This window comes from Bidens hawaiensis, unplaced genomic scaffold, assembly GCF_021521415.1.
Source record: "Bidens hawaiensis isolate Kalapana, Puna unplaced genomic scaffold, B.hawaiensis_p1.1 tig00419364_1, whole genome shotgun sequence".
NCBI lineage: Eukaryota > Viridiplantae > Streptophyta > Magnoliopsida > Asterales > Asteraceae > Bidens > Bidens hawaiensis.
The window spans coordinates 637,247-664,937 of NW_027504835.1; the positions used below are offsets into that span (position 1 = coordinate 637,247).

Below are 27,691 nucleotides of genomic sequence, written 5' to 3' on the forward strand. Positions count from 1 at the left end.
GAATGAAGTTGATAAAACTTCAATAAGTAGATTTCTCTTCCTTTTATACCCATCGCAATTAATGCGATGGGATATGAACAGTGGAGAGAGAAATTCGTTGCCTAATCACAAATTGCCACGTCACGGGGGAAATTCGAAAAAGAGAAAAGCAGCGCAGTCGGGTACAGTGGCAGTCGGCGTAAAAGTCCCATCATCTGTCCACGCGCCTGCGAGTGGTCAACTTGTCCCTTTTCATGATTATCTATACCAGCAAGAAGATATTTTCTACCTAACTTCAAAATTTAAAAACCCCCAAAATACATTAAGTCTAGAATTTCACCCGCATAAAGACTTCACAAGGAAGAAACACTGGATTGGGGGGACTTATAGAGGTAGGGTACCAAAAAGACCCAAATACCCTTAAGGAATACCCGCGATTCAATCAGAAGTCCCTCATAAGGCACCCGCGGGGCATTTAAACCATCCGCATAACCTTTGAGGAAGAAACACCCTCATAGCACATGCGAAAGCATCACAGCATCCTCAAAAGTCATCCGCAATAAGGAATATCCTTCCGCGTAAATAACCATGAGGTAATGCTCCGGGACAGCTGTCAATAACCAATTGCCTTCTAGAAGACTTGCCAAGATGCTTTCTTGGGCAATACGTGACCCTTCGGCCAATCAACCAGTAACACCTGACAAGGTTGTTATAACCGTGCACATGGCCAATATTGCTCTGTTAACCAATGATAGAGAGACACGTGTCCAGGTTGTTATACATGCACATGCAACATACAGCCTGAACCTATCATATGGGGACGTGTGTCCAGACGGTTACGAGAGCATCTTCTAAAGGGACAGCTGGCCCAATCACTTCCCTACACTCTTCGGCTATAAATACCCTCTCAATCATCATGAGGTATTCATTCACCATCACTGTACTCTCTCAATTTACTTAAGTACTTTATCTCCTTGTTAGAACGGTACTTATTCTCACGCCGGAGGGTGGTTACGGGAAGACCCCCCACCTTGTCCTTCCCGTAACGAGCTCACGGTGTTCAGTTTTGCAGGATTCACGTCACTGGACTTTGGGAATTGTATTCATTCCCTTGTGGACTCATCGGATCTAGGACCCATTAGTGGGGAGTAGATCCGTGTTTCTTCAAACTCCATCATGTGTAAAAAAAAAGACCCAACTACATAAAAGTAATCTCCTATCTTTATCTTAAATATATAAAACATAAACCTTTAAAAAGCATTCTGGTTACTCATTACATTCTTTCAAGTCACCAGATTGTTTTATTTGTAAATAAATGTTTCTCATGTATTTGATCCGAACCCAAATAACTTTTAAACAGATTATAATATCTCATTAAATTTAATTTCATCAAATATTGATATAAAAATCCTATAATATAGAGATATATTAAAAATTGATATTCGATTTTTTTAAAATATTATTTTTAATTAAGAAGCAATTTTATAATAAAAAAATAAGCGGGTCATGGCTCTCACCAAACCCATATAGCTTTTAAACCGGCTTATGACATATCATTTATTTGTGAAACCCTTTCATAATCAAATCTTAAGTATATTATTAACTTACTTTTTTTCGAAAAGATAACTTTTATAAAACAACCGGCGTCGGGCCAACACCCTCCACAAGCCGGAGGACAGCCACGAACCCACTAAAGCACGACTACAAAAGAGAAAATTTACACCAATTTAACCAATCAATTTTATCTTTTTTAGATCTACTTTTATACCATAGGTAACCTAGAGATTTGATCTCCCCAATTATCGACTCGATCTTGATGTCTTTCTTTTCAAAAATTCATTCATTTCGCGCTTTCCAAATACTCCAGCAAGCAACTATCACGATCCCGTGGAATGTCTCCTTCCCCTTTTCTGGTGATCCCACACAGTCGACGCTACCGGGGTCGGCTGGTTAGTTTGTGGAGCCCAAGCTTGAGGCCTCCACTTCTCCTAGGCCCCCATTTTTTCAAAAAAAATTAATTATGTATATGTATATTTGTTTGGAACGTTGAACGCATGTCTGCTGCATCTTCATTAAATAATTAATGATATTAATATTTTACCTAGGGTTAAGCAAATAAGAGAGAGCGTGACCGACTTCTTTAATTCAGAAACCGAACAGACGGATTGCATCTTTCCAACATCTAACGTTCCAATCAAATTCAATATATTATGGTTCTTCAATCACTGTTGCTCGCTACTTCATCTCGCTGCAATCGTTGGACGTTCTTCAATTCGATTGCTCGCTGCTTCATATCGCTTTTTCTATTCAAGTATTTGGTCACAATTCAATTGCTGGCTGTTCTTCAAAGTTCAATCGATTACCAACCTACCAGTCCAGGTTAGTAACTTAGTAATTAGCCCTCTGTTCATATTGATTGCTTTAATTGTTTTGTGGATTGAATTATATTTTAGATTTAGGTAATAAGTAGTTGTATTATATTCTTTATTTGATTGATAGTTGATTTAGGATTAATCATTTTAACAATGTCAAATCGAATTCGAAAGTATGAATCTGGTAATTCAAAAAGACAAAAAAAAATTAAACGAGATGCTTTAACAGAATCAATAAAAGGATCACTACTAAAATTTGTAACACCTACAAGCGTTAATGAACCTAAAAACGTTGATGAACCTATAAACATTGATAAAACTACTAACGTTAACGAACCTACAAATTTGGATGAGCAAACGAATTCGGATGAACCTATGAACCTTGATGAAAGTGAAACTACAAATGAAAGTAAAGTTAAAGAGTCCCCAAATATTGTCGATTCGAGTCAATGGAATAATATTAGTACCAATTTAAGAGATCTACTTATTGAAAAGGCTCTGTTAAAATTTATGATTATAAATTTCTAAAAGACGAACATTCAAGAGCCTTTAATACGTCTCTTTATATGCAAAAGTTACCAAATGGAGAAAAATTTGAAAGAAAATGGTTGATTTATTCCGTGGAATTGGATAGAGCATTTTGTTTTTGTTGTAAGCTATTTAACGTGAATCAATGTACAAGCAAATTAGCAAATGAAGGTAGTAATGATTGGAGAAATATTAGTACCAAACTAAAAGAACATGAAACAACTAATGTGCATATTATGAATATGAGAACATGGATGGATCTAGAGATAAGGTTGGCGAAAAATAAAACAATCGATAAACAAACTCAATATCAAATAAATAAAGAAAAGGAACATTGGCAAAATGTGCTAGTAAGAATTATCGCCATTGTAAAGGGTTTTGGTAAAAATAATATCGCATTTCGTGGGAAAAATGAAAAACTTTATGAAGAAAACAATGGTAACTTCTTAAGTATAATTGAGATTATCGCGGAATTTGATTCGATAATGCAAGAACATTTACGACACATAACTAATAAAGAAATTCATAATCATTATCTTGGACACAATATGCAAAACGAACTAATTGATTTATTATCAAATGAAATCAAAACTAAAATAGTTAAAACGGTTAAAGAGTCTAAATATTTTTCAGTTATTCTTGATTGTACTCCCGACACAAGTCATAAAGAACAAATGTCTGTTATTTTAAGATGTGTAGATATTTTGTCAACTCCGGTACAAGTTAAAGAATACTTTCTAGAATTTCTAATTGTAGATGATACAACCGGTAAAGGTTTATTTGATGCTTTTATTGAAAAAATTAATAAAATGGGACTTGATGTAAATGACATTAGAGGGCAAGGTTATGATAATGGCTCAAATATGATAGGAAAACATCAAGGAGTGCAAAAACGCTTGTTAGATATTAATCCTAGAGCATTTTATACACCGTGTGGTTGTCATAGTTTGAATTTAGTAATTTCTAATATGGATTATTCATGTGACCATGCTATAGATTTTTTTGGTTCAATACAAAGTATTTATTCTATGTTTGCATCATCCCCTAAAAGATGGAAAGTTTTACAAGATAAAATACCAAATTTGACTCTTAAATCATCATCACAAACACGTTGGGAAAGTCGATTAGAAAGTGTTAAAGCTATTAGGTTTCAAGCTCCACAATTAAAAGATGCAATATTGAAATTATATGAAGAAGCTAGTGATCCTAAAACCAAAAGAGATGCTAGATCTTTAGCAACTAATGAGTTTGAAAGTTTTGAATTTTTATTAGGGATGGTTATTTGGTATGATGTTTTGCATGCAATTAATTTAGTTAGTAAAAACTTACAAACAAAAGACACGTGTGTTGATGTTGCTATTAAACAACTAGATAGGCTTATTTTGTATTTTGAAAAATATAGAGATGAAGGGTTTGAAAATGCTATGATTGCAGCTAAGGAAATTGCTATAGATATTGGTATTGAACCTATTTTTCGTGAGAAACGTATCATTCATAGAAATAAAAAATATGATGAAAATGTTGACAATGAAATTGTGAAAACTCCTATTGAACGTTTTAAAACTGATTACTTCTTGTACATTGTAGATCATGCTATTAGTTCTCTTAAAAGTAGATTTGATCAATTTAAAGAATTTGAAAATATTTTCGGTTTTATGTTTACTATAGAAAAGTTAAAATCCATCAATGAAGAAGTTTTAAAAAATAAGTGTATTTCTCTTGAAAATTTATTGAAACATGATGAGAAGTTAGATATTGATGGTTTAGATTTATTTCAAGAACTAAAAATGTTAAGATATATTATACATGTAGAATCTGACACACCTATTAATATATTAAGTTATATTAAAACTTTTAATTCTTTTCCAAATGCATATGTTGCCTATAGAATTATGTTAACTATTCCCGTAACTGTTGCTTCAGCCGAACGTAGCTTTTCGAAGTTAAAAAAAATTAAGAATTACTTAAGATCTACGATGTCGCAAGAAAGATTAAATGGTTTAGCTATTTTGTCAATTGAGAGATTTTTTTGAAGAACTTGAATATCAATATTTGATTAAACAATTTGCATCAAGTAAAGCAAGAAAAGTAAGTTTTGTGTAAGTTTGTTTATACACAAAATTAATAATAATAATAATAATAATAATAATAACAATAATAACACCAAAAAAAAAATTTAACTCCGCCAACTATAAGCTTTTTAGTTTATTATTGCCGGTCCCAAACCCGGGTGAAGGAGGATGGTTTATATCAAATCATTTTGAAAAAGGCCCTAAAAATTTATTAAGCTTTAGGTCTCCAAAACTGTTGAGCCGACCCTGGACGCTACCTAGCACCCAGTTGTTAAATGGTCTATAGTGTCCAACCCAATATCACAAAAGGGACATAATCTTCTCACACCTTGAATTTTCCTTCTGTCTAAAGCCTCCCAATTTGGAACTTGATTCAACACCGCCCTCCAAGCATGGATATTGCATTTATCCGGGACCCACTTGATCCATTTCATAATATAATTATTACTTGAATCTCTGTCCTTCTCTGCAAGTTTTTTAACCGAATTTACCGAAAAGACTCCAGACTTATCCCCGAGCCACCCCCAAGAGTCCGACCCATCAACGCTATCAGCAGCAACCATGATTAAAAACCTTCTCCCACTCTAACATTTCCATCTGAGTAGTTAGGTTTCTAACCTAGTCCCAAGCCCATCCAAAATTGTGCCCCACCTTCCAGTATCGTTCACTAACCGTCTGGAGCTTGTACAGGTTAGGCAGAATCATGGATATTATTAACTTACTTAAAATAAACAAATTTAAAATTTAAAGAAAATATATGAATATTATAAACGAATAATGTAAAATAACCCCAAATAAAGGATAAAGTTAGTATTATATATAATTTAATATCAAAACTTTGATGTTTTCCCACATCATTGTTGTTTTCTGTTTGTTTAAATTCTATTTATTTTTAAGTTTGAAAACTTTTGTGTTAACTTTTTAGGGTGCAAATTAAGTTTACGATTTTATGTCAATACGGTAAAATTCGCATCAGTTCCGTAGTTGTGCCATGACATTTTTTTTTGTTTGAAATATTGTTTTTGTGTTTTGTTTATTTATATTTTTTGAGCTTACTGATATATGTTTACGATTTATTATATTTGGGCATTGACAAATTTATTTTTTGGTTTAGTCTCAGTGTCGTAATTTGATACCAACCGAATTTACGTTGGTTAGCCGATGAAATGTGTATGTTGTGTTTTTTTATTAATATGTTCATTTGTTGTATTTTGGGCAAATTTTTTTATTGGCTTAGTTACGGTGTCGTAACCCTGATACCAATTGAATTTGCCTCGACTCGCAACCGCGAGAGTTTTACCAACCGACTACAAGTTACATATGTTTTTTATCATAAGCTATACGAGTGTAAACACTAATATTTGCTTGTGTTTATTGCCGTTACCAAATCTAACCGATGTTGGCTGAAAATGTGTCGCTGCACCGCTGGTACACATCGTGTTTTATCAGCTACAGTAGAAACTCTATAAAATAATACACTTGGGACCATCAAAATTTATTAATTAAAAGAGTTATTAATTAATCGATAAATTAATAATTATTAATTTATATATTAATTAATATTTTATTAATTTATAGTACAATACTTAGTTTACAAACGCCTTTCAAGCTTCCACTTAATTAAAGTGGCAATCACATTGAACAATTTCTTGTTGAGCTATGATAAAACAACACCAGAAGTTCTTACAATGCTAAGGAAAATTAGAGACGAGATTCAAGGGAAATTGATTTCAACAAAAAACAAAAGACAATTAAGTCATTTTTCAAGAAACCTTCATAAATCATTCATGTAATATGCTATATATAAGGAATTATTAATTTATATTTTATATGGGGTCTAAAGAATTATCAAAGATGTATTATCTTATAATTTTAGCAAATAATTAATTTAGCACCCTATCCCCGAGTCGGGACCGGCAAAAAGTATTATCTTAGAGAGTTTATTAAATAATCTAGTATTAATATATCGAGTTTCTACTGTAGATTCATATTAGAGAGAACTGTCATTACCGTCCTTGTGGTTTTCTCTTTTTGTCATTTTCATTCAAAAAAAATTAGTCATTTCCATCCTCGTGATTTCATTTTTTTGTTGGTCATTTCAATTCAAATCACCAACTCTGTTAGTTCTAGCATGTTTAATAAGTATGAAATAACAAAAATAACCATTTAATTAAATAGAGTAAATTGTCATTTTCGTCTATGTGTTTTGCTTTCTTTTGCCATATTCGTCCAAAATAAACTTATTTTTAACCATTTTCGTTCTCATAATTTTAAAACGTTGTAATTTTCTTTCACTTTACTAACATCGTTAGCCCTTGTCAATTAAGACCATAGTCGCGGGAATTGCTCAACATGTCACGAATTTCGATCTGGATCGTGCGTACCCAAACGCGGTATGAACATTCTCCGGGTACGCTTTGGATCGTGATTCAATTGCTTCAATTGGTGTTCCGGATCTTCAATTCAGTGGTACCAGATGCTTTTAGGATCGCTAACCAGTTCAATTCGAACCACGATCTACTTCAGTTGAAACCGTGAACGCCAGTTTGGAGTATGAATTTGGCGCTGTAATTACGGATTCTGGATTTGGATTATGAAATAAAAAGAAAAACCTAAAATTTAATTTGTTAATTCTACCATTTATTTATCTAATGGTTAAAAATTTAATAAATTCAATAGAAGAGTTGAGTTTGCATTAATTTAGTTTATTATTAATTAGAAACATTTTTTAATTGGTACATCGTACCATATTATATGGTATCACATTTTTTAATTGGTACGTCGTACCGGAGCGCCCGAAATGAGCCTACCCTTTTCGTGCCGAATTTTAAAGACATAGCAAATTGCGATCCTGTATCACATTCCTGTACTGAAGCGTAGCTCGATCCATGGACTATGATTAAGATTGTGTAATTTGACAAGAGGGGGTCATAGTTTGGTTGTATCAAAACCAATTAGACGGCCTGTCTATTTGTACTTATTAAAATAATAAACAAATGAATAATTTACAAGTTCAACGTGTCCCCTTGTTTACAAAATCTTTAGCCCGTTTACATCTTATTACAACATGTGAACATAAAGTACCCCTCAAACTTGTTTACAACTTAATTACAACACATTACCCGTTTGACATAATTAAGAATACTAGGTATACATGTTGCTCAGGGTGCATGGCTTTAAGTTTGTATAGGTTAACCTTGATGTCTTTAGGAAAGATGAATACCCAAGTCATTGCAAGATGAACCATACGTCTACTAATTCATATTTCGGTAAGGCCAACCTGCTGATTTACAGTGTCTTTTTCCTTCAAGACATCGATATATTCCTGATAGATATACGAGGTAAACCCCCATACAGCCAACAGCGTTGAAATAACCTTCACTCAATCAATGCTTTCATGGAAAAACATTACCGCCAAAACCGGCCCCATTGGGACCCCTAAAGTACTAATGATATTTGAAAACAAGGATGAAGCCTCAAAGATTAAACCTATGCAACCGATTGAGACAACTTGCCATGACACCGTGGTCCATACTAGATTCATTATGTATGAAACTTTGCCAGACTCGTAACCTTCCATTTCTCCTTTTATATTCTTCCATTCACCGCTAGCGAAAAGTCCCACTAAAATTGCAACACTTGCAATCATGTTTTGGTACACGATCAAATCGAATACGACTTAGTAGCTTTGTGATTTAAGAATCTTTTGGAAGGCCAGTTGAGTTGAGGAAAGCATTAATCCATACCCTACAAAGTCAAACTTTGTCTTTAGTGGTATAAATAAAATTAACGTACTAAACATACAAATAACTAGAGTAATAACAGTTTTGAAGTAGAATAACTGTGTTGTAAAAAAAATAAAATATTGTAATAATAATATTACTTTAGTTCAAAAGTGATAGAATAATAATAATTACTCTATTAATAACATAATTACTCTAGTTATTTGTACATTTCACGCAATAAAGCCATTTGTATTTGATCCAACCCATACATAATTAACTTTGTCTTTAGTTATGATTAAAATTTGACTCACAATTTGACCCTAAAAATGTTAAAATGGACTATGAATAAAACTAAATTAAATCATGAACACTTGGTTTGTTGAGTGATATTAAAGCAATTAAGATACCTGCTGAAGCAGCAACAGTGCATATAAACCCGATTACGTACTTGCTTCTCGGGGTTTTCGCGGTATGTTCAGAATCACTCTGGAACACAAGTAATGTAGACGAAAGAGTAAGAAGAACGAGCGAATTAGCAATGAATGGAGTGAACTGCCCATTTAAGAAGTACGAAAAGAACGCGTTGAACGCGAGCTGGCTTGCGCAGATCAATGCGTACGTCGAAGCAGGTAGAAAATTCAATCCAACAGTGTATAACATGCAGTCTACAGCCAAGAATGCACCAAGAAACATATAGAGCATGAAAAGATTTTTGAGGATGTTTTTGGTAATAATTTTTTCTTGTTGTTTTGAGGATGTTGTTGAGGGTAGACATGTTCAAAACGGTTTGGGACTAGGAACCGGAACCGGTTCCTAACCGGTTCCTATATTCAAAACCCTCAATTAAACCGGTTCCAGGCTCGAACCGGTTCTCCCACCCTCGGACCCCTAACCTATCTAACCGGTTCTTACCGGTTCCTAAACCGGTTCCTGTACCGTAACCGGTTCCAACCGGTTACAGTGTAAATTTTTTTTTTTTTTTCGTTTTTCGTTTGCGATTTGGATTCTAAACTACGATTCGTATTTGTATAACATGAAAAATAAAAAAAACAATTAACATAAAAATAAATATAAAGTTGTGACATGTTTTAAAATCTTCAAAAACAAACTAACAAAACATTAAACTTATAAATATAAAGTTGTGACATATTATTTCTAGAAAAGCCTTCTTGTTCGTCGTAATTATTGAGCGGCGACTTCTTCCTCGGAATTACTTGTAGAAATGCCTTCTTGTTCGTCGTGCACTCGAACATCAAGTGGTGTTTCATCTTCGAGAGTGGTTACGTGTTGAATACGATCGATTGAGTCCAAGTGATCCTTTAAGCAAATGCACATCTCCACCGACTCCGAATTTAGTCTTGTTCTTCTCACCGATATTACCCTGCCACTAAGAGAAAAAGCGGATTCCGAAGCTACCGTAGAAGCTTGGACGGTTAGTAAATCACGGGCCATGGTGGCAAGAATCGGAAACTCGGTTTCCTTTACCTTCCACCAAGCCAAAACATCAAAAGTGCCATATTCCTCTTCGGATAAACCGGTAGAGTAATCATTTGCACTATACCTTCCTAGTTCGCTTGAAGGGGTGTTATCCCTTTGTTTTTTAGCCGTTACGTTGCGAACGGTGTTCATAAGGCTAATCATGGGATCTCGTACTCTAGTAGCACTTGAACTTGATGAAGACCCCCCCGGCATAGGCATGTGTATGTTTGACCCATATTTATTTAAATAAAAGTCATACATAAATTTAAAATTCAAGTTAAAATCATTTTTTGTCTCTGTTGAAAAGTTTGGGTCAACTTCATGCATATCTAAGGCTGAAAAAATTTCGTCTATCACACATTCAACCCCCGTAACATTTAACATTGGGTTTAAAGCGGCGGCGCAAGTAAAAACCAGTGGCAATTCAAGAAAGTATTTTTTTAATTTAAACTTCATTGGTAATATGATGTTTGAAAACATTGGACTTTTATTTTCAAAATCTTTAAGATTGTTAACGATTAAAAATAACTCCGAAAGAACCAAGGGACTTGTCGGATAATACGTTCCCGATAGTTTCGTAGTTGATGTTTTAAAAACTTCAAGAAAAGTCGATAAGTCATTGATAATTTCCCATTTCTCATTTGAAAAGGGGATTGCCAAATCATTCTCGGCAAGACTAGAATGAAACATTTGTAAAGTTTCTCTTTGTTTCAAAGCACTTTGAAACATTATGCAAGTGGAATTCCATCGATGAGGTACATCCCAATTAGCTCCCAAAGCTTTTCTTCCCGTATCTTTACAAAATTTTCTATATTCCATTTGTCTTTTTTTACTTTTCTTAAAAACTTCATGTATCATTAGTTTAAAATCGTTTATAACCGATGTAACCTCATCCGAAGCAAGTCCGTCTTGCACAATTAAATTAATGATATGTGCAACACACCTTGAGTGAAATAATACACCATTGCAAATCGGCTTATATTTTAATTTTAATTTATCAACCGCCGATGTATTATTCGACGCGTTATCAAATGCCATTAAAAATATTTTATTTTCTAGTTTATAAGTTTTTATAACATAATCTAAAATTTCAAACAAATTATCTCCCGTATGTGGATACTCAAGAGTTCGAAAGCAATTGTGCGTTTCATCATTTCTCACGATGACGGGTCTACCCAATGAGCGGTGACACAAAGATAAGATTCGGGTAGACCATGTGGAGCCGACCAAACATCACTAGTTAAGTTTATTCCCGTATTTATATTTTCAAAATATGCAATTAGTACCTCTTTGGCCTTCTTCCACAATTTTAAACAATAACGTTTAAGAGTATGACGACTTACGTGAGTGTATTGTGGTTGAAGCGTATCTCGAATCATGGCGGTTAAGCGAGGGTTGTCGAAGTGGCTAAACGGCAAAGCTTCTTGAATCACAAACTTCGCCATACGATCTTGAACTCGATCAATTTGGTATGTAAATATTCCGCCTTCACTATCCATTTGCGTTTGTTGCGAATCGACGTTCTTTTTCAACGCCTTGCAATACGGTTTTTCGATGTGTTTCTTCAAATTTGAATTCGAAAGTGGGTTTAAATAAATCCCACAAAACTTGCACCGAGCCTTGAATGAATGGTCACTCAATTCAACCAAATTCCAATTGCACCAAATCTCTTGATTACGATTATGAGGTACAATACGAACGAAACTTGGTTCGGCGTTGGAACCTTGACCAACCGATGATTGTGAGGTAGCCATAACAACAAATATGAATATAGAAGAAGAGAAAACAAGAGATTAGAGAACTCAAAACGTTGTTATAGCGTTTTTTTGTATTTTTTTGCGTTCGGGTTTGCGTTTTGAGTGTTGTGATGAACCCATGACATCAAATACCTATTTATACTAGTAGTGGGGTGCTTGGGGGAGCCAAAAAACGGCTATTTTTGACCCCAATGGTCAAAAAACGGCCAAAAAAACGATTTCCAACGGCTATATTCGATCCAACGGCTGGAACCGGTTAGGAACCGGTTCCGGATGGTTCGGTTCCAGAACCGGTTCCGGTTCGGTTCCGGTTCCTACCCGCCCACACTCAGAAATGCAAGAACCGGTCACGGATCATCGGGTTGAATCAGATAGGGTCCGGTTCCTACAAAAATCGGGTAGGAACCGGTTCGGGTCCACCGGTTCGGTTCCAGGAACCGGTTTGAATGTACACCTCTAGTTGAGGGTAAATAGAACAATAATAAAGGAAACATAAGTGGGAAGCCAGCAGTCTGAACAAGAGTTGCCATCCATTTACTATTTCCACCTTTGTTAAAGTAAAGTTTTTCCAACATTGTTGCAACTGCTTGGCCTGCAAGTACAAAGATGGTGAACAATGCTATCCGCATCCACCACTTGTAGCGTAGAACCTTTGAGGGTGCTCTTCCACCAATTTCGATTTCAGCTGACCTTTCTACTAGATACATTAAAAAATATTGTGTTAAAAACATAAAAGACATAAAATCACTATACTATACCCATGTCTTAAAACTCATAATATAACCATTGCTGCGTGTTGTAAAGTTTTTATGCATAAGTTGGTAGTTATTATAGCATTGAAGGTGAGGAATCTTCATATGATAATACATCAAGCCCCAAGGCGGCTCGGATGAGGAGGCAGGGAAGTTGACCGACTTAGGTCTGAAAATTTTTAAAAAAATGTGTGTGTATATATATAGGTATTGGATATATGGATGAGTATCATTACAGAACTGTAAAATTATTTAAAAACTTGAAGGAACCCTTGAAAACTAACGTTTTTTATAAAAAAATTTGTATGTTAATGTTCTTTGAGATTAGTTTTATCATTTTTTATATCTATATCTACAATTACAATTTTGAAAATTTGTTTTTATACATATCCATGTTTTGTTTAAATTTGTTAGTACATAAATTTTACATATATGTAAACTTGTGATTAATATATGTAATAATTTTTTTTATATAAAATATGATAAAACTACTCTTAAATAATGTTAATATATAAAAATAATTAAAAAAATGTTTGGTTAAGGTTCTTAAAAGTTCTTAATTTTTTTAGAGTTCTTAAATGATATCAACCCTTGAATATATATATATATATATATATATATATATATTAAAAAAACTGTATTAGATCCAATCAAAAGTTTTGTTTAAACAATACCCAATAAAGTTAGATCCAAAATCCAAATCATATACAAATTATAGAGAAAAAGGTCGAAGTTGTCACTTGTGGTTCTAATATCACTTAAGACATGAGAAAATTAAGAGTAAAAAAAGGATATTAACCGTTCAAAAGAATAAAAAAAGAGATGAAGCTAACCATCTATCGGCTTCTTAGAACTAATAGAATGTTGAAAAATGTCACATGAGGCTTCTAATCAACTGTTAACAAATACGAAAATACTTAAAAGACCAAAAAAAGTGGAATGTAGCTTAGAATCATGAACTACCTAAAGATTTAATTCAAATCAATAAATATATAATCTGGTTATGATGCTATTATTGTTGGTATCCGTTGACGGAGAAAAAAACTCTTAAAACACCAAAAAGTTCTGGGTTCGAGTCTCACTGTGAAGAAAATTACGTTTAAAAAAATAGTCAAGATCGGCCAATATCCTTTTGTAAGTTAAAAAGGAATCAGGATAACGTTAGCTAAGATCATGGATAATTATTTCTACAAGGACAAATGCAACTTTTTATTGTGAAAAGTAAAAGTAAAATTTCATGAATGCTTGGTAAGAAAAAGAAAAAGGTACCACGGGTTATTGTTGCCTCTTCTTGAGCATCCTTCATTTGGAGAATGGACAGAAAGAAACTTATGTGTTCATACGAGTGATATTTTATGCTATATATCATCAATGTGTGTGTGTATATAGAAATTAAAATATCATATTAAAGTAATCCAGGGTGGGAGATGTGGAATGTAGAGTGTAGCCCTTCCAGTTCCACCTCATCAAAGGGGACCCTTTTGAACACGTAACGGGGGAAAGGTGGAGTTGGTCATTGGTAATGCTAGAGGTGAGTAGAAAATCGAATTAATTGGGATCGAACCTAAATTAGTCAAAAAAACCAATAGAAATATTAACTGACGATTAATTTTTTGTTTTATTTTTTTTTAAATCGAATTTTCGGTTTTGGTTTTTCATTTTTAAAAAACTGAAAAAAACCAAACCGATTGATAATGATGAAGATGATGAAAACTATGACAGTGTGACTAAACTAATTTGAAGATGAACAAGATGATGAATGAAGTTGGTTTCAAATAAGAATAAAAATATGTAATTACATATATATTAAAAACTAAATGTTAGTTATCTCATAATAAACCCTATTCATCAAATAAACCAATTAGTTCTTCATGTATGTACAAAAGCTTTTTCAATGTTAATTAACTAATTTTCAAGTTAGACACCTCTCTATAGCAAACAATCATTTTTCAAGATTAATTTCATTCAAGTTTGATTTTTTTTAGAACGAGAGTTGTAACGCTAGGTACTCTGTACGCGGCCCCCATTGGCTAAAGGTAGCCCGAGCCGTCCACGAGTCCGGACGGAGCCCTAGCGGTCCACCTATTGAGGGATTCCCCGGATAAAACCCGACCCCTCGCCCGCCAAACAACACGACAGCGAGGAGCCAGTAAAACCGGGTGAGATCAAGACTCGAACCCTGGCAAGTCAGGGTCATCCCTCATATCTCTCATATAAATTGATGATTACCTCTCACTAATAAAGTGAATACTCTATCATTGAGCCACATCCATCCAATTTTCAAGTTTGATTTAATATCCTTTTTATTTTCTTAATTAAATTTTAGCATATATTATTTTCTCTTATAAATTTTAAAATACTATGTTTTCTTAAATTCCGAATATGTAGTTAGGACATGCTTACTTTAATATACGTTTCAGTACGATCATCTATAGCAGTCGGATTCCACCCTGGTGGCGTTTGAGTCACAGTAGCTTTACCAATTGTCGTCTATTGTTGACTATTTAAATTGACCGCCCGACAACGCTGGGTCAAAAACCACTTATTGTTCAAATATTGTTGAATAAAGTTGACGGAACAAATATGTAAGTATTATTTAAAAAGACATGTTTGCCCCTATAATTTATATTATTTGCGTGTTTTATTATCGACGCGAATTCTACGTATACATGTGTAACGTGTTTATTTATCTATGTTTCAAACCGAATCAATATTGGTATCATAATAAACTAAGCTGATATTGAACAAATACCTGCCGCAAAGCGCAAGGAGAATCCCAATAGTTATATTAATGATAACAACAATTTTTAAACTAAAAACTCACCACCGGTATTTGTTTCCCTTCTTGAGCTTTCTTCATAAATAATGAAACGACATAGGGAAATGAAATGACATAGGGATGTGAGAAGCATAGAAATATGATAATAAATATGTGTTTATCACGGTGCTATTTCCTATGTTGTCATCAATTCTTTATAGCATTATTACGTTAAGAGTTAAGACTGCTATAGTCAAAACTCAAAACTATGTAAACAAATGTATTTTACGTTGAGTAATGTTTTCAGTTAGCGTTGTAGAGTTTTTGTAAAACAATAATGTAGTTGAAATTATCCAACAATCATTACTTAATTATTTTATTTTTTTTTTGCATTTTGTAATTTTTTTGATAAAATTAAACTAATAATCTTTTATTTATATATAAAATTACATTAAAAAAAAAACTACTCATCTTTGTCCTCATCGTTACCCTCGTCTTCATCTTCATCACCGTCCTCGTATTCGTCTTCATTGTTGCCCTCGTCTTCGTCTTCATTTTCACCTAAGCCCGGAATGTATTGAATCATCCAAGCATGTTAGACCAAATTTTCTGTAAAAACATGTCTTTCGAAATTAAGAACATTTCAAAAATACAAGGTGAGGACATGGACCTTTTTTCTAGTTTTGTTTTATAAACTACGAGGTGGAAAACATGCATACAAATATACAATCAATATTCTCTGGTTATTTACACAAAGTTTATAAATGGTTTTCTCATGTAATTAATTTATGGAAAACATGCATATAATCAACATTCTATTGGCATATTTATAAAGTCCTCCTAATCGATCAATCTACACAACCATTAACTTTGCGAATGTCACAATATATAGTGCATTAACAAATATGTTGGTACGACAAGCCCATCTAGGATTCCACGGTAGGGGTCTGGATATACATAGGTCGACAATCTAGCATAACGGTTTGATCTCCATAGGTCAAGCTGGAACCAGACATTAGGAGGACAAATTATTCATGTCATTCAGGGTTAGTTGTGACTTGTGAACACATGTATTGAATTTAATTTACTTGTATGACTTACATGTTTATGACTTAGTTATTGCAAAGATTATTATTTTATTCTTTTCTTAAAACCCATGTCTCGCCAACTATCTAGTATAGTTGACACTCTATAGCATTTGTTTCGGGTAGTGAAAACTAAAAGACAATCTAGCTTGCTTATCTCGTAGGGGATATAAGAATAAAGGCCTAGCCAGCTAGAAGACCGTTAGATAAATTAAGTTTTGATGTTATGTTTGCTATTTGAAGACGATATTAAGTTTTGCGCTTCGTTGTTTCCAGCCTAAGGCTGGGTTGTGACATCTAAACACGTGAAAATACCATAAAAGTGGTCAAAGAATAAATGTGAAATACAAATATGTCTAATGGTCGTAATAACTACGTGAAATATCATCTTTATCGGTTGTAAGTTGTATCAACTATAACTTTTCATTAGTGCAGAAGTTGTTTAACCAACTAACTTGTTAAAATTTCTTTAGCCCGTTTACAATTTTGTTACAACTTGTGAAACTGCATTCTACCTATGTAACTTGATCACGACTTAATGACAACACATTACCCATATGACATATTTTGAAAAACCAGTTACACATGTCGCTTGGGGTACATAAACTTTAAGTCTAAGTTATAAGTTACATAGTTGAAATATTACCCGAAGATGAACCATACGCATAATAATTCATATTTCTATAAGATCAATGTCTTTGCAATTTACATTTCTCGCATTGTCTTTTCCTTCAAGTCATCGAGATATTGCTGATAGAAATACGAGGCAAACCCCCATATGGCCAACAACGTAGAAATAACCTTCACCCCATTCATGTTTTCATGCAAAAACACTACTGCCAAAACCGGCGCCATCGGGACCCCTAAAATACTAATCATATTTGAAAACAAGGATGAAGCCTCAAATATTAAACCTACGGAACCAATTGAGAAAACCTGCCATGAAACCGCGGTCCATACCAAGTTCATTATGTAAGAAACTTTGCCAGACTCGTAACCTTCCATTTCTCCTTTTATATCCTTCCATTCACCGCTAGCGAAAAGTCCCACCACAATTGCAACACTTGCTATCATGTTTTGGTACACGATCAAGTCGAATACGACTTTGTAGCTTTGTGATTTAAAAATCTTTTGGAAGGCGAGTTGAGTTGTAGAAAGCATTAATCCATAGCCTGCAAAGTTAATTAACTTTGAATTTATTAATATTAGTCAAACAACATGCAAATAAACTTAGGATTTAAAAGAAGATCGATATACCAGCAGAAGCAGCAATGGTGCATATGAACCCGATTATGAACTTGCTTGATGTTTTTTTGTTTTGTCCAGAATCAGAATCACACTGGAACATAAGTAACGCAGACGAAAGGGTAATAAGAAGCAACGAATTGGCAATGAATGGAGTAAACTTTTGTCCATTTAGAAAGTACGAAAAGAAGGCGTTGAACGCGAGCTGGGTCGCACAAAGCAACGCATATGTTGAAGCAGGCAGATAATTCAATCCAATGGTGTAATATGCAGTCTGCTGCCAAGAACACACCAAGAAACATATAAAGCATCAAAAGGGTGACCGCGGAAGGTTTTTTGGTAATAATTTGTTGTTGTTTTGAAGGTAAATAGAACAAGATTAAAGGAAACATGAGTGGGAATCCAACAGTTTGGACAAGGGTTGCCATCCATATACTCTTTGCTCCTCTATTAAAGTAAAGTTTTCCCAACAATGTTGCAACTGATTGGCCTGAAAGTACAAATATGGTGAACAATGCTATCTGCATCCACCACTTGTATCGTACAGCCTTCGAATACCATCTTGCGCCGTTTTGTATTTCATCTTGTGCTACATCAAAAAATAGTAGGAAACAAAAAAGTCGCATGACACTTTTAATAAGACTATAGTTTATGTTTCAAGATATGCTAGTATGATCCTTTGTGAATGGAAAGAAAAACAAACACATTGTTGACTATGACCATGAAAATCTATTTATTTCTACAAGGTCAAGAACAACTTTTATGCATGATGCAAAGTAAAAGTAAAATTGCATGATTTTTTGTAAGCAAAAGAAAAATGTACCACTGGTTTTTGTTGCCTCTTCTTGAGCTTCCTTCATTTGGATAATGAAGTAGGAAAATGAGACAGAGAAATATGCTGATATATTATATGTTTACAAGGGTGTTAATTCCTATGTTATCATTGTAATTATCTGTATAGAGTAATCAAAATATCTTGTTTACATCGTTATATTTTTACATTATTTTTCAAATTTTTTTTAAAGTTTAATGATACATTTGTCAAACTTAAATGATGACGGAAAACATAAAACTTGTAAAACAATGGAAACTTGAATATTTATAATTCAAACTTTGAATTATAACAGATGATAATTTATATTTACAATTTGACTAATGCTAATTTTAAGTTTTTAACATTCACTTTTGTTATTAAAAAACAATTTCCATTAGCATAATGATCATATATTTATACTTGATTTTTACTCGATCTTTTTCTAAGTGATGATTTTAAACAAAATGGAGAAACGTACAGGCGAAATCGAGTATAAATCAAGTGTAATACCTAAGATGATTATCCTAATTTGATTACTCTTGGCAACGGAAATGAAAGTAAGAAGTGTTATTGCTCAATGAAAAATGATTTTTTTCAAAGTTTGGATAACACAAATCTAATCGATCTGAAATAAATTACAAGTGTTTAAAATGTTAAATATATAATAGTTAACTTAGTTTAGTTTAAAAATATCAAAAGATGCTACTTTTATTATAGTTTTATCTCTGAGAGAACTATTATACATGTCGTATTTACTCCGATAGTGTTTTCGGGTTGAAACAAGAAGATGTTGGATAAACTTCAAGTGATTTAAACCTATTCAAGTATTATAAAAGATGAAACAAAGTTATTTTTTTACCCTTAAGGCGGTTTGGGCCATCTTTCAGCCCAAAAGGTCAAAATCTATCATTAAAGCCTCTGTTTTCACCCAAGAAGACTTTTCATGAAAGATTCGTGGCGTTAAAAACTTTCTATCTAAAACTAAGATGGCACATTTTCCGGTTGTCACCCGTAATTTAGACTTTCATTTACTACTATCCGTGTCATTTATCCTTTAACTGTTTGTAATTTCAAAATTTTGGCATACCTACCAAAATTAGAAATCCATCTATAATGGGAAGTTGGGAACTAATGTAATGCTTTTCTCATTTAGAAATTTATCAAAAAACATTATCCTTGAGAATACATTCCCTGTTCTTTTTATCGCTTCCGCCCAGCGTCAATAACTAACATACATATATTTATATTGTTCCCGTAATTCTTCACTTCAAACTAATTTTTTTGAATCTAAAGTTCTAAACCCATTATAGCATCACAACACCAGGTTTTGAGGCGCTTTGAGCCCACGTTAAAAGAGCAGGAGATCAACGCAGTGTGCATAGAAGTAGGAGAGCCGTTTGTGAGAAAAAAACACCCTAAAAGAGCATCTGATGGCGCATTTGGAGCCAATTTTGCTACAAGAAGGCAAAGAGCCCCGACATGATGTGCAAAGGAGACGTGGAGACAGTTTTAAAGATTCCCGCGTAGTATTTACATAACAAAAGGCTTTTACTTGGCATCACTTTGAAAATTTTCCAAATGAACAACATTCTTCACACACAATGACAATGCCTATGTTTTTGTGTTCATATGAATCTAAATTACATGTTCGATTTTCCTCAACAAGTTACAATACGCAGACCGAAAATAATACAAAAGAATTACCTTAAACTATGACAAATTGACAACCCGACTTTTAACGGTAAGGATGTCCACACTAATTGAAAACAGCGGTCATTATTTTCTCCAAAATTTGTTGGGAGACACTTGGTGCACAAAATCTATAATTATTGTTGCTCCATCTGTATATGTTTCGTGTTTTAAACAGGAAATATCTTCTTCAACTTCATTGTTCCTGATTGTTTAACGTGGTTGTAAACCGGTTAAGATTTATAAATTTAATAGTTTTTAGCTTTTTATCCTAGTGTTAAAATAGGGGTGTTCACTTATCAATTTGGCCTGATTAACGAAAAATTTGTATCGAACCACTGACTACAGTATTCAGATAATGATAAACCAAACCGGTTGGTTTAAGTGGTTTGGTGGTTTGAATAAAATTTTAAATTTTCTTTTTTCAGAATCGTTGGTTTCTATAAAAACTTTCAAAGCGATAAAAATGGTTTTATGAATATAACACATACATAACTGCATACCTAAAATGGAAGGGCTTACCAGTTATCTGAGGAATCTGAACAACAATAAATGCAATTGTGTATAAACACCCAAAAATCATTGCACCAGCCAGAAAATTATAAAGCAGTTGTCGGTCATTTTTCGTGGGTATAAAAACCGATTTCAGTGTGTTTGTTAGCTCGAAGAGCCGACACGATACCTGCACATAAGCACGGGAAAACCGTTATAACAAATTAACGAATTTCTGGAAATTCATTAATTAGAAAAAATAGGAGGAAATATTGCTTACCAATACATAAACAGCTGTTGTAAGCATGAAATTAAGCATCGGGTAATTTGGGATAAACGAGAGAAGCCACTTCGGCTGTGCATTTGGGATATCCGATCTGCATTTTGCAATCAAATTGGTTTCAGGTATGATTTCTTCTAATAATTTTTATAAAATGTTACAATTTAATTAAAAAAAGTCACCTTAGCCAGATATGGAACTGAGAAATGTATGTCTCCAAAGTGATCTTACCAAGCCAACTATGATGTGCAAGAAAAAGTAAAACTAAGAATAAATAAATGTATTTTCTTAACTGTAAAACTTGGAAACTAGGAAGTTAAAGGAAGCTTACGCGAAGAGAGTTAACGAGTAATTTCTAAAATGTTGAGTAAAGTTCCTCAAGCAAATGTAGACACTGACAGCAGAAGCAGAAGAATAAACAATTGTATTTCAATAAATAATCAATAAAAAACATGCCAAAATACCAAAAAATTTGAAGGTGAAAAATAATAAAATAATTACATACGTTATAGGTATCCATGATGTGTAAGGGTGGTATTTGTTGTATGTAACCTTGTCCAACTTGTATATGTACTCATACCACATATAACCAGCCTGAAAAAAAAATAAGGTGAGAAGTGAGAACACAAGATCTGGAACAAATAGACATCTTAATATTATACAGGTGGCAAGCTGAGCAGGTTGGGCAACTATTCAATACGGGTCAATTTTAGTACAGGTCAAACCAGCCGGGTTGAGTTGGCTGACCCGAAAACACCTTTTGTCCAATTTTTACTATTTTTATACATAATTAATGTGTTAGCCATGATTATAAAGCCAATAACTTAGTTTTGGTTTTAACAGGTTAGCAGGTTGTATGATAGGGGGTAAGATGAGCAAGTTGGGTAACTATTCAAAACGAGTTCAGATTGTAACGGGTCATTTCTTTTGCACAGGTCAAACCAGCCAGGCCGGGTTGTATTGACCAGGAAAACCTTGTTGTCCTATTTAATAATAATTTTAAAAAGTAACTATTGTGTTAGCCATGATTTAAAAAAATAGTATTATAAACTTACAATAATAATCTAAATCTTTGATTCTACCATTTTAGGAGGTTGTATGACAGGTGGCAAGATGAGCAGGTTGGTAACTGTTCAGAACGGGTTCAGACGGAAATGGGGAATTTTTAGTATATGTCAAACCAGCTGGACCGGGTTGGGTTGACCAGGAAACACTTTTTGTCCAACTTTGACCCGTCCACCAAACCAGTTTGACAAGTCACACCCTAGGAATTTTTAATTTTTTTTTACTCTGACTGTCGAGACTAACCAGAACAGAGACTGAAACAATGGATGCCTTAACGACGCGTTTCCGCTTACTGTCAGACTCCTCAAGTTTTTCCATCCACTTCTCAACCTGAGATAAAACCATATTACATGGTCATAGTAACATTATCTATCAGGAATACATATAATTAAAAGAACTTAATAAAACTTACATTAGGGTGCAGATAAGCATAAATCATTCCAATAATCCATATATAGCGATCTAGACCAGATCTAAAATGCCATTCATGCAACCGAGGTAGATCTGGTTTTGCAGGATCAGTGTAACCTGCAAGTGGAAATAAACTACTTTCAGCAATGATTTTTTAGAGACAATATCATATATACCCATGCAAAACTAAAAGATCATATATACCCCTAAAAAGTAGTTAAAATATCATATATACCCAATTCATCATAAACAATTTAATAAATGACTGCTTTACCCTTATTTTTCTAAAACTTTAAAATTTCATACATGCCCATTTTGAACTTCAATTTTTCTTATTTACCTATTGTTAGCTTAAATCTTTTTTTACCCATTTTTAACTTGTATTTTTTATTTTTACCCATAAACTTAGTTTTCTCAAAATGTGATGCTTAAGTTTCTTGCTTTCTAATATAGCAAACAAAAAAGAGAGCACAAGTAGAAAAATAATCAAAAATAATAAGTTTTCCACAGGTTCCCAAATAAAAAAGTAGGGTATAAACAAACCATACAATAAAAAGGGGTAGAATGGCCAATTCATTAAAATTGGGTGTATGATATTTTAGTTTCGGTTGGGTATATATGGCATTTTCAATGTTATTAATCCTTATTTTTACATGTCAAAATCCAGTTATATTTGGTCACTGTTTTAAGTGATAGCATATTAACATGCACTACAAGAACATGTACCTAATAGGAATGTGAAAGGGCTCCAGATCAAATAAAAAACTCCTGGAATCTCCCAAACCAAGATAACCACAAGAAAGCATGCAATGATCTTCACAATCATCACAGATCGTATCTCGTTATATTTGTTTCCGATAGCAAGTGCCCCATACACCATAAGAGTAAAAAGAGTGTGCATAGGACAGATATAATAAAGCACATAGTCATTGTTGAGTACTATACAACAAAATGCCACAAAAAAGTTCAACCTCCACATCATCTGCATCAAACAAAAATGAATTATTAAGGTGTGTCCTTTAAATATAGAAATATGGACATGGTTACCATTTGCTTTTGAAATGTAAAACATATAATTAGTTACACGAACGGGATCACTGTTGGTCATATCACAACTTAAGTCCCCAATTTTGAAAAATTAAACCTTCAGTCCAATGGTTTGGACAAACGTAACACCACTGGTCCCTGGAATGGATGAGCGTTGTTAAGTTTGGCTGTTAAGTTTGGCTGTTAAGTGGGTGTAAAATGCCCAAGATACCCTTCCAGGGACCAATGTTATGTTTGTGCAAACTATTGGACTAAAGGTGTAACTCTTTAAACTTGGGGACTAAAGTTGCAATATGGTCAAACTAAACTGACCATCCGTGTAATTGATTCTAAAACAAAATAAACATCACCTTTGACAACAAGATACAAGCACATTAACAGTCAAACAAAATAACAACAACAACAACAATAACAATAATAACCTGAGAAAATCGTGCGACACTGAAATCCTTTCGAATGTAATAGTACGAGAAGTTGCCAAAACCAGTCATCCAGACATACGCAGCAATAAAAACACGAATTGCGTTGTATATCTCAGTTGCAGCAAAGTAATGATACATTAAGAAAAGTACCTGTTCAAATCCAAGATAAACAAAATCAATCTCAATATAATTTCTTTTTTACAAAAGTATTGCAGGCAATAACAATATTATAAGATTCTTGCCTGCATCCATCCTTTCCACTCTTCTGTTTGATGTCGATTGAGGTAAAGTATGGATTTCCCCGAGAATGCTGACTTGTCACTATGTTTCTTCAGAGAAGTCATTGCTGAAACAATGATAAGAAGAGCGTATAGAAACATGAAAAGATCACGATTGTAGCTCTGTACAAGTAAAAATACACGGTTACAAATAAAAAAAAGAGTCAAAAGTCAAAACACACCAAAGACTACAATAAGCTGGTAATGACCTTTGTTGATTCAGGAATTAAGCTGGTGCGGTCACATAAGTAGAAATAAAACAAAATTCCACCAAATTCTGACCTACACGAAGTAGTAAAAGTCATATGTAGTCGTGTCAAAATACACTAAAACTAAGAAAGTAATATGACTTACATTGCTCTTAGGGTTGCTCGGTTTTCAATTAAAAAGGACTCTTCCATTGTCACAAATCTGTAACACAAGAGGTATAGAATGTAAAATGTTTCAACGAAAACAGAAAGGATATATAATACGAAGAAATCGATGAAATTGTTAACTAACCTAATCAAGTTTGCTTTAATGGAAGCAGCAGGCTGCCTCATTGATGCTGATTTTGTGAGGCCTCCTTCCAGCAAAACAACCCGGTCATCTTCCTTAATTGCTTCAGTTTTTAATTCAACCAGGCTATTGTCTGAATGTCTGCTTGCAAAACACAAAGTAAAAATATGAAAAACATTAATGAAGCGGTTAATAGTAAATTAAGAAACTTACAGTTTAGATGATGAAGATTTCTTGTATTCCAACCATTCTGAATATATCCAAGAAACAAATATAGGGATGATACCAAGTAAAAACGACACCTGCAAGACAATAATAATAGAAACATGATGTAACCACAAAGCAATAAAAAGAAAAAGCTAATGCACACAACCAAGACGTGCCACTGAAATATATGTTCTAGTGCGAGTGTCGAGTAAAAGTTGATAACAACCCTTTTAAACTCCTATGTTTAGTTCATTATTAAAATGTTCTGAATTACACATAACAAAAGGCAATACAGAGTACCTAGTCCACGATGTTTGTGTTCATTTTCACTTGTTTCTCACATGGACTGGTATATTAAAAGGCTACAAATTTAACGTACTCAAGTCTAGTGTCCTAAACTTGTGGGATACGAAAAGAAATGAGCACTTACTTAACATGGTGCATATAGCATTGTCCATGAAACTAGCAGCACATAACATAAACAAACGATATTAAGAGATATATGTGTAGAAGATCAGCATTTGTTACATGAGTTATACCATAAGACATAGGATGATAATTGGGTTGTAAAATAATAAGGGCCAGAAACTAAAGTTATATGTAAGTGGTTACCACATGACAGTAAGCATATATATGATCTATCTATTCTATGTTATGCGTACGAATGAAAGGTTGTCCACTTAATAGATGATTGCAATAAGCATGAGAGATATTAAAACCCTACCTAGATGAGTAAAATAATAAATAAATAACTGAATTGCAGAAATGGAGGGATGTATGATGTAAGCAACATTTAAAGTGAATGAATCATACACATGACACCTAATCTAATCCAGGTCCAATCAGATGAGAATCCAAAACGAGTAACAAGAGATGGATGAGTGATGAGATTTAACCACACGAAACCTTATAATGTAATGTAAGATAGATAGATTACCTGACCAGGTGTTAGAGGTCCAGCAACCACCATTTTGATTGATGATCCGGATTTCAAATTGAAAGAATCAGATGAGGAGTTGAAATAATAATAATAATAATAATAATAATAATAAGCTTGGCATGGATGGACGGATGTATCCAAGTAGGAATGAATATATATTGTATTGTATTGTATTGTATATAGACAGTGAAACCCTAACTACTAGTAGTGTTGAAGAAAGAAGAAGAGGGATCTGAATTAAGCAACAGAAGAGTGGGGTAGGAGTTGACGTCGTCCTTTGCTTTGCTTTGCTTCAACAAATCAAGATCGGATTGGAAGCAAGCAAGCAATAGATTCAATTCAACTAACCGTTAATTAATCGGTGGTTGTCTAATTTCTTTTTTCTTTCTTTCTTTCTGTATATCAATATGTGTGTGTAATTACGTATGTTTATTAGGTACGGCGTCGGCAACCCCCTCTTTAACGCAATAACGCGTTTCAAGTTTAATAACAAGAAGAAAATGATTATTATAATTACTATTTGAAGAAACACTAGTCGAACCCCGACAGATTACTGGTAACCTGGGGGTTGGAGAGCTGTTTCCCACGAGGGGTTAGACCCTTGGAAGATGGTTCTTCTGATAACCTGCAAAACAGACACCGTGAGCTCGTCACTGAGAAGGGGGGGGTTCCTCCTTGTGACCACCCTCCGGCGTGAGAATCAGACTAGATCGCTCTTTAAATATAAAAGTATATTAAGAGATTGCTAGAGCAGATATCAGGTATATTATGATGATATAAGATGATCATACCATTGGGGTATTTATAGCCGAAGGTAGGTTTCCAAGGGGTTTAGCCGGCCCAACACGCTACCAACTGTAACCTATGCACGTGCCCTGCCTGTGAGTGGTGGATAGGTAGCGGCTGACACAGAGCAGGCGTGTCGTGCACTCTTCCTCTTCTGCCAACTACAGGCTAGGCACGTGGTATGGCAGGAGTTGGTGGGTAGGCGGCGGCTATTGGTCACAGTGCTGTGGCGTGCTGTCTGCCATGCTGCTGTCAGTGAGCTGTCGCATTCTTGGTCAGATCTTTTGTCTGTACCTCGTCAGGTATCACACAAAAGATCCTCCATCATACGGACTGGCTCATTTAGGCGGGAGTTTTCCCCCTCCCGCCTTTGCTCATTCCTTCAGGTGACACTGGGGAGAGTTAAGTGCCTAGTGCGTGTAGCCATGCTGCGCGGGTGGCCTTCCCTCATGGCTTGTATCCGAGGCTGCGGGAACAGGCGGAGTCCTTCACCATGGGAGGCATTTCCTGCGGGACCAGCTTGCATACTGCGCGTAAGGACGTCACTTCTCTGAGCATGGTTGGTCCTGCGGATCCAGTTGGTCTCTGCGCAGACGTCCCTGTTTAAGGTGAGTCTTGCGGGTCCAACTGGGCTCTGCTGGGACCTACCTCTTCAAGTCCCCCCAGTCCAATGTTCTTCTCATGCGTGTTTAATAAAGTGAGGTGAACTTTTGGACTTAAAAGGGTTTTGAAAAGGGGTTTGTAAGGTTTTCCATGGGAAGTCCTTGTCACTTGCAGAAATGCCCGAGTTTCCTGCTTGGTCTTTGGGTATGATGCGGGTAGGTCTGTAACCTCCTCGCAAGTCAGGAGCATTGAGTCCCAGTTGTGTGGATTCTCCATGAGGTTTTGGTAGTTTTGAACATAGTGATCAATTATGTTAAAACCACCAATTCCATCCTGGAGCTTCAAACAACGTAGTTCTCGACGTTCCCGCTATGCGGGGATGTTATTTCCTTTTCCGCAAGCATTAC

The 27,691-nt window shown here is 34.4% G+C and overlaps 1 protein-coding gene and 2 pseudogenes across 1 annotated transcript; all 3 read right to left on the reverse strand.

Annotated features, from left to right (window-relative positions):
- Positions 1-7,939: 7,939 nt before the first annotated feature.
- LOC143608325 (putative purine permease 10 pseudogene) lies at positions 7,940-12,757 on the reverse strand (annotated as a pseudogene).
- A 4,423-nt stretch (positions 12,758-17,180) lies between these two features.
- LOC143608348 (putative purine permease 10) lies at positions 17,181-18,607 on the reverse strand (annotated as a pseudogene).
- Positions 18,608-20,067: 1,460 nt separating this feature from the next.
- Positions 20,068-26,017, reverse strand: LOC143608363 (protein REDUCED WALL ACETYLATION 3-like). Its single transcript, XM_077083412.1, has 16 exons — positions 25,893-26,017; positions 24,962-25,050; positions 24,752-24,892; positions 24,605-24,661; positions 24,460-24,532; positions 24,215-24,373; positions 23,973-24,122; positions 23,230-23,485; positions 22,505-22,620; positions 22,336-22,422; positions 21,533-21,621; positions 21,359-21,421; positions 21,210-21,266; positions 21,028-21,124; positions 20,778-20,937; positions 20,068-20,460 (listed from the first exon to the last, which is right to left on the reverse strand). The coding sequence occupies exons 1-16, from the start codon at positions 25,923-25,925 to the stop codon at positions 20,426-20,428; spliced, it is 1,662 nt and encodes a 553-aa protein (XP_076939527.1). The 5' UTR covers positions 25,926-26,017; the 3' UTR covers positions 20,068-20,425.
- Between the last annotated feature and the right edge of the window lie 1,674 nt (positions 26,018-27,691).